The following is a 12,698-nucleotide window of genomic DNA, read 5'->3' as shown; positions in this document are numbered from 1 at the left end:
TAATTTTATCGAATTTTATTTTCGAATGCTCTACAAAAATACATTTACTTACATATGTAGACGTTGAATTATATATAACATTATCGTTTTAGTTTATACAATATCATTTAATAAAGTAGGTATCTACAAATTTGTTTCACTATGCTTGACAAAACAAATTTATATTAAAGTAATACACGTATACTATTTAGAGATTCTATATTTATTTGGAAAACATTATATTTACGTTTATCAAAGATGTACAAATTTCAAAATTAAAAATATTGAAGTTTACCTTTTATAAAAGCTTAAGTACCCTTTATAAAACTTTTTAGGTGTGTTACATAAAATAGACAATATGATGATAATTTATTTTATTAATAACTGAATAGTAGATATTACTTATATGAGTAATTCAATAAATAAGAAACGGTAAATACCCGTACAGCTACAGACGTACAAAGACGTACGTATTTAGTAAAATTAATTTAATTGATTGGCTTTAAATTTGTATTTATTTTAGACAGTAGCTTCGTAGGTACTTTAAAACCTTTTCTGTACGGATACTTTCTCGTGCTGAAATCATGGAGTGCATCATATCTAAGGTCAACTTACATCATTTTGTAATGGATAGACACGCATTGCGCGGGCAAAACATTCGCGAACAAAATACAAATGTGCGAAATAAAAAAAAATCTACACATGAGAAAAAAGCCATTACTTTGTAAATCTTAACAAAAGTAATTATAAAATTCGCCAATAAAAAGTGTAATGTCGATTAAAAATGACAATAAATTCCCTAAATATTTGATTATTAGCTCATCACAAACGAATACTGTGCTATCTTAACTATTTAAAAATAATTTACTGGAATGATTAAATAACAAATTAACTAACGGTCCTTTGTACCGCATTTATTCTAATAGTTTATGAAAAAAAAGCGATATAATAAAAAAAGGAAGCGACACAATGTTAGCCAAAGAATACAGATATCAAAAGAAATAAAACAAATAAGGTAATGGACCTTGTCTAAAACGAACAGAGTTGGTCCAACAAAAGATTGTCGATGTTTGCCGCCATTACGGTTATTATAAATAACCATCTACAACGACAGCCGATCATAGACATTTAGGCCCTCTACATTATCGTGATTGCCTATACTCGACCAACGCTGCCCATTGTGAAGAGGGACCATACTGTTTTAATGTAGAAAAAATATTCTAATTTCGTTTGATAAGTATTTTCGATATGTTAAGTAGTACGCTTATAATTTATTTATTTAACACTCATTGAAAACAAACAAATACACATTGGTTGATTTTGCTATAAATGTTTTGGTGAAAGAAGAAGATTCGTGTTAATAAGATTAAAGGTTAATGTCATGAAAATGCATTACAATCACAATTATTGATAACGCTTTTGGATTTTAAAATCCTTAGCAATAAGTTAAAACAGCCATATTTAAATAAAATAAATATTTGTACCGGATAGTCTAAGGTGCAAATAAACGGAAGTAAACTATTGTCATATAAATTAAACTATTTAAACAAATGAAGCGGATAATTGAATATTTAATTAAAACAGACTAATATTGTATGGTTATACCATTCTCAATCGCAAATATTGCATGCCACATGCACGATACAAATTCATACGCCTTAAAAATTTGGCATTAATACTTTGAATTTAATTCCACAATATAATAAAAAAGGACGTGTGGCACTCGGGGACTGCAGCGGTAAAGCTATTGCATGCTATGCCTTCAAGCCACACCTTCGTGCACGTCGGAGTGGGGAGCGTGAGGTTTTTCGTTACGGAATTTTAGGTCCCCGCGCTCAAGGCCCGCGATACAAGCTATGCAATAGCTTAATATTATTTTTAAAACTTTGATTTTTTTACTAATTAATTCCCAATGTAATATCATAATAGCCATACGAATTTCAGTTATGCCATAATATATTGAATACATAATTTAAAATTGCCTTCAACGACTTATTCTAGAAATAACTAGAAACAATAAAAATCTTAGGTATACATTTTTCTAAGAATTACACCATTTCATATCCACATTCGCTACACTTACATCACAGTCGTTTTATTTAAAATATTTTTACAGTTTAAAAAGTTTTCCAAACATCCTTTTCACGTATGAATATCTGTTGAAAAAAATACTTCCAAAATCTTTGGCAGGGGCGTTATCTATGCCACTATTATTGTATTAAAGCACCACGTTTTTGCGGTTTTTAAAATTAAGATCCCATTTCACATCTTGCTAATAAAGTCCCTGATAGCCTTTAACAATTCATCACTTTATTTTCATACATTATTTTGTATACTCATACATTATTTGTCACGTTATCTAATAGATACTGCTAAACGGAACATTTCCAGAAGTTGTGAAACTGGGAGTTAATAATTTTAATAAAAAGTATGCTCATATTATTTATATTTATGTATGTTTCCCATGCAATAGGATACTGCATTTGATTGTAGTAGAAATAAATTGCTATTAAATTCAAATCGTTGCAATAATTCAAGCTGTTGTGTAAAATAAATAGATTTTATAAATTGTTAATAGGAACGTACGTGTGTATTGCGTATATAATATATTATATAATATGATAATGCAACATGTTATGTTAAAAAAATCCAAAACATAATGTATAATCGATTTTAAGTACTCCTCAAAGTTGTTACAGTTTATGAATATTTCTATTAACAGAATGAATTTGAATAAAATGAATATCCCAAATACAATTTTAATACAAAATACACATTTTATAACTGTTATGTTGTTCTAAATGATTTTAACATTCATACCATTTTTAGCACCTTCACTATAAAATATAACATGCCAAAAATACTTCGTATTCATCTCTTGATATTTCTCGCTTCACGCATTGACTTTATTATAATAAAGAATCATATAATTTGTGTGAGAGATATAAGTCCATGGATTGTTTACCAACTACATAATACAAAATACATATTATATACGATTAAATATCACTGTTCATTATATAACTAACACCTGATTGGATAATATAATGTCATTTTTCATTTTACCGCTTCCTGATTGGTTATAATTCAAGAAGCTCACTTCTTTTATTTCACTATGATTACTATAATATTTATCTAAAAACGTGCCTGCACTGCAATCGTATACTTCGAAAACACGTCGTCAATGCCAGTTGTCGTACAATTAATGTTTTAAAGATTTTATAGATGATACATATTTCAGAATGCTTATGAAAATAAAAATTTGGAGATTAAAGGGAAGGGTATTATAGTAAAAGTAAAGTATATTTAATTTATCTGTTGCTAGCAGACCAAAAAGTTTCACACTGGCAAAAATTCATCGCTCACTGGCATAAAAAAAAATGTCAAAATGACACTAAAAAAAAACGAATTCGAATTTTGAAATCGAAACGTCAAATGATCGTACAACATCTGGCAATGTTAGACGACTCAAACCGCTGTATCGTATTGTGCAGGCGCGCATATTGTCCCCTAAGACTCCGGGAACAATATACTCTCCACTGGAGCTGATGCTGTCATGTCGTCGCTGTCTGGCCGAGACCAGTCCTGGAATTGAATTATTGTTAAATATACGACTCATTTTGTGGGTTTGTGTATTTTTATTTGATCAGACAATTTGTGTAGACAAAAAAATTTTAAATTAACGTATTATCCTTTTTCTATTATTTTATCTATTTTTTACGTCTGCTTACATACATGTATTGTTAAAAAACAGTAGATCCGTGGCGAGCAGTAGTATTAATATTTACCTGTTCCTCTGTACTAGCGAAGAATAAATAAAACAGATTGGCACCGAGATCAATTGCCGCCGCTAAGTAGAACACCTCTCGCCACTGGCCCAGGGTTTGCTGTTAAAAAAAAATATTTTTTAAATATTATGTCAGTATTACTAACAAATAAAATATGTATGCTCATTGCTCAAGTATGTATTATTTTATACTTAGATTTATTGCCAACAAACAGAAGAGGGTAGAAGTATCGTAACGGTCCTCAATAGTACAAACTATATTTTTGTATTTTTTTTTTTATTAAAAAAAGTCGAATAAGCTAACTCCTCCTTTTTTGAAGTTGGTTAAAAATGTAATGTATAATGGCAAATAATACATAATAATGATAGTAAAACAAATACCTGATCGGAACTAATAATCTGTCCAATCACGTAGGGCGCCATGAAGCCGCAAATGTTGCTCGCCGCGTTCGTGATCCCATACATTGTGCCCGCGAACTGCGGCGACAGGTCGATGTGGTTCATTTGGTTACCTGAATAATATTGTTATATTTTAATTATTATTTTTAAGCTAACTTTGCACTCTATAAATTAAAGAATAATAATTTTAATGATAATCCAATAAACCTTGATTCAATCTTCATGCAGTAAAAGAATATTCCCTATGCCCTTTTACATTTTTCATCTTTTTACATTCCTTTTATTTATCAATCTGAAGTTTGCAATCTTAAATGCGCTTATCTCAGAAATTAATCCTTATTGATATTTAAGTGTCAGATAGCATATTTATCGAAGATTTCGCGTAATGATGTATAATGACGACGCGGTTGGCGCAGTGGTAAAGTAACTGCCTACTGAGCCGACGGTCCCGGGTTCGATCCCCGGTCAGGGCAAATATTTGTGTGATGAACTCAATTATTTGTTCTTGGGTCTGGGTGTTATTATCTATATATGTATTTATTAAATATTATATTTATCGTCGCCTATTACCCACAACACAAGCCTTAGTTGAGCTTACTGTGGGACTAGGTCGATTTGTGTAATAATGTCCTATAATATTTATTTATTTATTATTAATGACTACACGAAATCTATTCCACTAGGAGCGGAGAAATGCAGGTAAAACCCCGGGGCGTAGCTAATATAGAATACAAGTACTTACCAGCATAAACAGCGCCTCCGAACGCTGACGTAATACTGAGCAACAACATCACAGCGATGCGGTCACAGCCCGCCCACGCGATGCCCAGCAAACCGAACGCTGGGATAAACGCCGCTGACAAATAAATATATCGATAAGTTAATGGTAATTATCCTTTTTTGAAGTGAAAACTTCTTTAGCGGCGTTGGGTATTAAACCTTAAGCTCGCGTCAGGACACGTGGCCTGATCGAAAAAGCGTAAGACGGATGTTTTTTTTTTTAGCCCTTATATTCCATGCGTAAGACGGATACCATTCCAAAATATCAAACATGCTAAACGTTAATAATCAAGTTTTCACTTATGCCGGCACTGCCGGAGTGCAATCCGTCTTTTTTTTTTCGATCTGTTATAACTCAAGCCCCGGAATCACAGACACAATAGAAAATCTATTGTGTCGTGGACCCGATCGGGCCGTTCGGGGCTCAATGGGTTAATATTAATACTATAAAATGTGCTAACCTCAGAAACTAGGTCTTGATTGAAAAATTATTTTTTGTTTTAGGTAGCCCATTTATTGAGGAATTTAATCTTTATACAGTATACAAACTAGGGCCAATAGAATTGGACCAGCAATTATAAGTTGCAAAAAGGGATAAATATTTGCGTGAAATCGCGGGGCACAGCTAGTATTAAAATAATATTTATGCAACTACTCTTACCTACTGTATTCCACAGTTTCATACTGTTCAGTCGAGATATCCACCCTTTTGCCAAGAGCCAGTCAGCGAATATACTTATAATGATGCCTGCAATCCAAGCTGTCAGGTATGGTAGAGCGGATAATCTTGCATTCTGTAAACATTAATTCAATGACATACCTTAAACAATTGGACTTACATTCACGTCCAAAAACTGTCTAATGAAACACTCTGCCTATGCCTCAGAGTTTTCTAATGAGCGTATATTTTAAAAATTACTACCACGATATAAGATGTTAATTTGAACAAATATTGTCTCGATTTAAAGATCGGCCATCTGAAGGGTTATATCATAGTAATCCTTAGACACCATTGCTTGCTTACTTCGTTTTTGATTTCACTTGAAAAATTGAATTTAAAGAAAAATAAAACTAGAACATAGGTTATATTATAAAAAAAGCTTATTTTTCTAAGGTTGAAATCATAAAACATTCAAATTACATGATAAATATTTTCCGAATGAGAACGTAAAAAAATTAGCATTCAAAATTAACTCTTCATAATAATGGAAAAATACTTCAATAAAAATGCATACTCACAGACACAATATCAAAGTGCAGTATATTGTTCATATACGTTGGTAATTCAGTTAGTTGAGTGTAGAACAGCCATGACTGGCCGCACTGCGCTATCAATATAGCCCATAGCGGTAAGCAGGTGAGGAATTTGCACCATGGTATTGACATTGATGGCTTGTCATCCTGTTCAATATCAAATACATTTTTATTATATAAGGGTTTTGAGGATGTGCGTACATAATTGTTATACTTTGGATTAATTAAAAAAAAAACTACATGAAGTTTCCAATCAAATTATTTAGCTCACATTATAAGTAAAATAAATATTGTAAGAAATCATTGTGATCATATAAACTATATATGTGCACTTTGAAATAATTATTTCTCACAGAAAGTGTGTAAATCTGTGTTTTAACAAGGTTTTAATTTTCTCATAAATAATTATAATTGAGTGGGGTGCTTAATTATACCGACCAACTGAAATGCGCAAATATTGAGAAACACATTGTATCAAAATTAATAACTACATATATATTTAAATATATTATGTTGAAACAACTGTGCTCTAGATAAGTTGATTAATTATGCCAAAACATTGAGTAGTACATTGTGATTTCATTTATATCTGCTTGATGAATCATCATTTATCAATTACCTACATTTATAATTAATGTACAACTTAAATTTACTCGAGATTGGGATCTATTCTCAAAAGTCCAATTTCTGTTTAATTCTGAATGAAGCTTAGTAAATAAAAAAAGATTTAATAAAATTCCGTTGTAGTTCAAGTTGCAATTTGTTATAGTTATAACCTTGATGAGATTAACACATTGCTTATTTTCCTGTGTTAAGTTGCAGTCTCTATTTAGAAATAGGCTATTATCCGACATATGATAGAAGAAAATCAACAATCCCTACAAAAATGACAAAAACAACAATAAATAATATATTACCTGTGGTCCAATTGTCTGTGTGATATATTCCACCTCCTTGGGACATATTCGCGGATGCTTTTGTGGCGTGTCGTATATCAAAAACATCCAAGCGATAAACCATAGCACACCGAGACCTCCAAATAAGTAAAAGCAGAGTGGCCAACCGCCGCCAAGTTCTAATGTGCATAGCCACCCTGATATTGGTAGGGATATCACTGTGCCAATGTTTGAACCTTGAACAAATAAAAAAGAATATAATAAGAAGAATATACTAATCTATAACATTACTGAATTTGCCATGTCCTGTTGTGACTGGATTATTTCATGTTTCTAAAGCCCGCTCTAGACTCGCGCGCGAAAGAAAGCGCGAACTAATGATTGTGGCGCAAACACAGAAATAAGAAAACAATAATTTTCATTGGTACGCGCCTTCCTTTGCGCGCGAGTGTAGAATGGGCTTAAATTTGATACTTTAAAGGAGATATTTGGAAGAAAGGAGGCTAGAGAACGACATGAACTTCTTTTTACCGTGGTAAACATGTCATTCATATGGGTATTTCCTTTGACAATGCAGGCAAAGACATGGGCGGATTTCTTGTTTCATATAAAATTATTTTACATGATTGATTCAAACAATAGTGAGAATTGTGTCAAACATTTACATGAAATATTTATAAAAACTATGAATTAACTGATAATACATATTGCATGCAACTATTAACCTTGAAAACAACTGTCCCAGTATCATACTAAGTTAATGGCTATGAGATAATGCTGTTGTACAATACTTTTCGCAATGTATGGATGGTAAACAATTATTAGATTTCTTTGGTTTAATCTTTCAAATGTTAAATTTTTGACAAAATATTCTGTGTTTTATCAATTTGTAAGTTATTTAATCTTAATTTATTTTTTATTTATTTTCCCCACATTCAACCTTAATAAATTATTCTGATCTATTATTACACATAATTAATTATTATAATACTATTATGCTACTAAACTGTAGCAAAATGCAGCAAAAAATAGAACAATTTAAACAGACAGAGCCTTCCTAATATTAATCATAAAACAATAATTCACAGCACAAAAACTATAATCAAATCTTACCTGCATACACAATAGCAGCAAACTTAGATCTCTCCAAGGGTGGAATCCACCTTGCAAGCATGGCCATCATGGCTGGATACGTCACTCCCTCACCAAGCCCTTCCAACACTCGCACAACTATGAAGAATTTGAAATCCACAAATGCTGCGATGGGGCTCAAAATTGTGAAGATAGCTGTCAATAATACTCCCACACCATATACTAGTTTCCCACCAAATATTTCAGCTATTCTTCCACCTGGTATCTGTGTTTAAAAAAAGTGCATGTTATGTAACTATTAGCTGTTCCAAAGGTGTGTGTATGTAGGTGTATGTAGCTTGAGTGGTGACTTTTCATATAAATGAATAGTTCTGAAGACTAATGCATAGTATATTTTATAAACTACTAGCTTTCCGCCCGCGGCTTCGCCCGCGTTTTCAAAGAAAAACCCGTTCCTGTAGGATTTCCGGGATAAAACCTATCCTATGTCCTTTCTCGAGTATCAAAATATCTCTATACCAAATTTCATGCAAATTGGTTCAGTAGTTAAGGTGTGATTGAGTAACAGACAGACAGACAGAGTTACTTTCGCATTTATAATATTAGTATGGATGATGATTGTTATGGATCAGTTTAGTAAAGTAAAAATAAATAAAATAAAAATAAAAATAATTACCTGTGTTAATACATATCCATAAAAGAATGATCCTAGGATTATGCTCTGTTGTTCTGCACTCCAATTAAAATCACCGGGTCTCTAAAATTCAAGAAAACTCTTGTAATATTGTTCAATTTAAAGAAGATTTTTTAACAAGGAAACATTTTATTACATGAACAAAGAAATTACACTCATATTGAAAACGTATACATACAGTAGGTACTGTGTTATTACTCGATGGTGATGCAGGACAAACATCCAAAGTTTCATTTGATGGTACTGGAGCTGTTGAATTTACCATGGCTACTATTGCAACAGAGAGATTTACTCTCATTGCATACACATTGGCAAAGCCAAGGAATCCCATTATTCCCAATACAGTACGACTTTTGATCCATCCTGTTGTTTCTTCAACTAAAATATAATATAATTAAACTGTAGAAAATTTACTGTAAATAGTTCGAGCAATTATTTTGTTTCACAAATTCTGCTTTGTTATTATTGCAATGGTATTTGAATAGCAAAAACATAAACATTCAATTTTACATAAACAATGAATCAGGTAATTTACGTAGGCTATCGAACAATAAAAATCGCTGAAGCATTTCTTCCGTCATTAGTATTTACTATTTACACTTTAAATTATTACAATAACATATCCTACCTCTTTCTGTTTGAACCAGAGTTCTCCGACTACTCGTTACATCGTTTTCGATGTCCTCATTTATTATAGGACTTTCATCTATTGGTAATGACATGGTTTATTTAATTTTTTACAACCATTCCTAATCAAACGCCGTTATACGTAATTAGTTACATAAAGTTGTTTATTATAAATGTTATGACAATAATAAATATAATACATGTAATCAGAACTTGAAATGACTCATAAACTTTTCTAAAGAGGAATAAATGGTAAACAAAGGATTCAATTGCACAAATCCGTACACAATCACACGACAATCACAGTTCTCATAGCAGTACAACTGTCAGTTCGACATTTCGTGATTACTCATACTGTCACTGTCATTGTAAACAAAATTCGTTCCGTTTAACTGAAACATTGTAAATCCCTTTCAAGCTGACAATAATACGTTATTACTTATTTCTTCTGTACATGTTTGTTACTGAACTCCTCCGAAATCGCTGAACCAATTTTAATTAAATTTTTTGTATCTTCAGGTAGTTTCCATAATGGCTTCGATTTACAATTTTATTCGAATGTGAGCAAAAGCGCTTGCAAACGTAAATATTTTATAATTTAGTACATAATGCTCAATTGTACTGCAGTATTCTAAATGTGGAATGCCAACTTCTATTACCTATGTGATATGTATTTTACAATAAAACAATGTGGTTTGTTTGTTTATTTATTAAATTACCGAGCACTATTTATAATAATTATATTAATCAATTAATTGAAAAATAGTAGAATCAACTTAATAATATATTTTAATTAAAATAACATAATCAATTTAAATTAAAACGTCAACAATAAAATGCAGCCTTGAGTAATGGACGTATCAGACTCCTATTTTTATAATTATTTTTACATGTTAATATATTTATGATATAGGCCAAATATTTTTACAAAGAGTAGGTATTAGCAATCCCATGATAACAGTAGACATTAGGTTGACACTATTGTTATCCAAAATATTTCTTCCACTGATATTTTTCACAGATAATCTTGAGTGGGAAACAATTTTCCCATCCTTGTCAACACCTGTAAAAAGAAAAAAAAATATCACAAAAAAAATTTTCGTTTTTAAACTGAACTGAACAAGAATAATGCCTGAACCTAACATTTTTTCTATATTTTTACAAAATTCATTAAAACAGATCATACCACTATACTGCAAAGTTGCCCCCATGAGTGAATCAATGAGGCTTCCCAGAAGACCACCAACAGCACCATACAAGATTATCGGCCATTGTGGTGGTGCATATGTCAACAATATTCTGTCAGAAAAATACATAACAGACAAATAGTGAGCCAATCCTATAACAAGACCTCCGACTGTGCTCAAAATAGTTCCAATAACGCTGACACCCCCATTTGTTCCTTTTGGCACCCTTTTAAATGTTGTAATTAGGTATGGGTCAGAATGCGACAGAACTGTTCCTAATTCAGAAGCCCAGGTGTCGCCGTTACAACATGCAAGAACACCTGTAAATAATAATTATTAAAATACACTTATGGGCTTTTAATTTAATTATGTAATAACAATTTTCTAATCCATTATGTATAGTTGCAAATTTTTTTTTTCTTGATTATTTATATGTAAATTCAAAATGAGAGAAAAATTAAAACTTTGCTAACTATTACAGGATATTATTTTCCCATACACTTTTCATTGGTACACATCAATTTATCAAGACTGCTTACCAAGAACACCCATACTGAGCCATGATGCTCTATAATCTTTAATGAAATCAATAGGTCTTTCAGATGAGCCTACATCAATTATATATAAGATTGCAAGTTGGGTTGCCATCCCTCCATTACAAAGTACTTGAACCCATGTCCTTTCACCACCTGTCATTTTTGATAAATTTAAAAAATTAATAACAGAAATATGTTTGCTATTTGTTTGAATCACTGTCTTTGTAAAAGCATTTAGTAATTGTATAAAAAGTTGTTTACCTTCTTTGAAATCTTCTTCAAATTTTCTTTTTAAATGTGGCCTAAAATGAGATGCTTTTGATGATGTTAAGAAAAATGTTAACAGTGTCATCAAAAAGCAATAATTTGCCAAAATAAGTACAAATCCAACAACCAAAGCAAGAAGAGCCCCGCTAAGGTTTAATGTCTTCCTCCTGTATCCATACAGAGATATTGGTATAGGAATCAAACATGATGCTAACCATCTTGTAGGAGATATTGTAGACACATCTGTAAATTAAGACAAATAAAACAGTTACTTTTATTTTGGATAAGAAATTAAAACTAAAAAAATAAAATATATGTATGTAAGACAGGAATAATAATTTTGTGTTACATACCTTCAAAACTTTCCTCATGGGTCAACTTTGTATATAATATATTAATTATCCAAAAAGACATAGAAAGCGGAATTGCAACCGCAATCATAAGAACTGATAAAACATGATCATGTTGTAATCTATTTTTCTTTTCTTTAAGTGGATTTTCTTTAGCTTGCATAGTGAGTATTCAGTATATCAGTTGTTAACTAAGTTAGTATTTACTGTTATGTAGTTATTGCTTCAATAATAACTAAAGAGATAACAAACTCCTCTCCTCTAAATCAGATATGTGCAAGTACGTTTAAGGTTATCGGCAATTCATAATACGAAGGTTATGTCCCGTTAAAAGTATTAGTAGGGTCGTTCCTCGAGTTTAAATGACTATAAAATCATTCAGGTAAACAAGTTTTATGATTCCAACTTTGCAAGTTAAAATTCAATACTAAGTACAAATAATTTCACAATTATAATAACCACCTGGATTTGGTATTCATATCAGGGTGTACGTAAATAATAAAACTAAAATTTTATTTATATTTTAATACAAAATCTGACCTTTTTACAGAAATTTATTTTCATCACATTTTAATTTTTTATTTTATGATGACAAGTGACAACTGACAACAGAGCAACCAACAAAATGTCATAATTGACATTGACAATTTGCTTTCTTTTTTAGAACTGTGGCAAGAACCTGTCAAAACACGAATTTGTGATTGAACAGCTACAGTGGAGCTTGGGCTAGTTTTCCATCATAATTTCTACCAAATTTACATAAATTAAAAATTATTCATCATTTCCAAGCACATTTCCAAGTCAAAATTCAAAAAGAATTAATAATAAATGGCAAAATAAACTGTCAAGT

At 31.2% G+C, this 12,698-nt stretch overlaps 2 protein-coding genes across 2 annotated transcripts; both read right to left on the bottom strand.

Annotated features, from left to right (window-relative positions):
- MFS10 (major facilitator superfamily transporter 10) lies at window positions 1-9,820 on the bottom strand. Its single transcript, XM_089702326.1, has 11 exons — window positions 9,510-9,820; window positions 9,060-9,259; window positions 8,864-8,944; window positions 8,209-8,452; window positions 7,117-7,331; window positions 6,185-6,346; window positions 5,607-5,739; window positions 4,908-5,021; window positions 4,148-4,278; window positions 3,768-3,866; window positions 1-3,564 (listed from the first exon to the last, which is right to left on the bottom strand). Exons 1-11 carry the CDS (start codon window positions 9,601-9,603, stop codon window positions 3,490-3,492), a joined length of 1,548 nt encoding a protein of 515 aa, XP_089558452.1. The 5' UTR covers window positions 9,604-9,820; the 3' UTR covers window positions 1-3,489.
- A 388-nt stretch (window positions 9,821-10,208) lies between these two features.
- On the bottom strand, window positions 10,209-12,458 carry LOC149483322 (transmembrane protein 19). The gene is made up of 5 exons (XM_089702324.1): window positions 11,852-12,458; window positions 11,493-11,741; window positions 11,235-11,384; window positions 10,695-11,015; window positions 10,209-10,571 (listed from the first exon to the last, which is right to left on the bottom strand). The coding sequence occupies exons 1-5, from the start codon at window positions 12,009-12,011 to the stop codon at window positions 10,411-10,413; spliced, it is 1,041 nt and encodes a 346-aa protein (XP_089558450.1). The 5' UTR covers window positions 12,012-12,458; the 3' UTR covers window positions 10,209-10,410.
- Window positions 12,459-12,698: the final 240 nt, after the last annotated feature.

The sequence above is a fragment of the Colias philodice genome, chromosome 13 (assembly GCF_061535455.1).
Source record: "Colias philodice isolate Cphi_HAF_F1 chromosome 13, ilColPhil1 Martin Lab GWU primary, whole genome shotgun sequence".
NCBI classification, from domain to species: domain Eukaryota; kingdom Metazoa; phylum Arthropoda; class Insecta; order Lepidoptera; family Pieridae; genus Colias; species Colias philodice.
The sequence above is the reverse complement of the archived record's forward strand: the minus strand, read 5'-3'. Positions and strand labels throughout refer to the sequence as shown.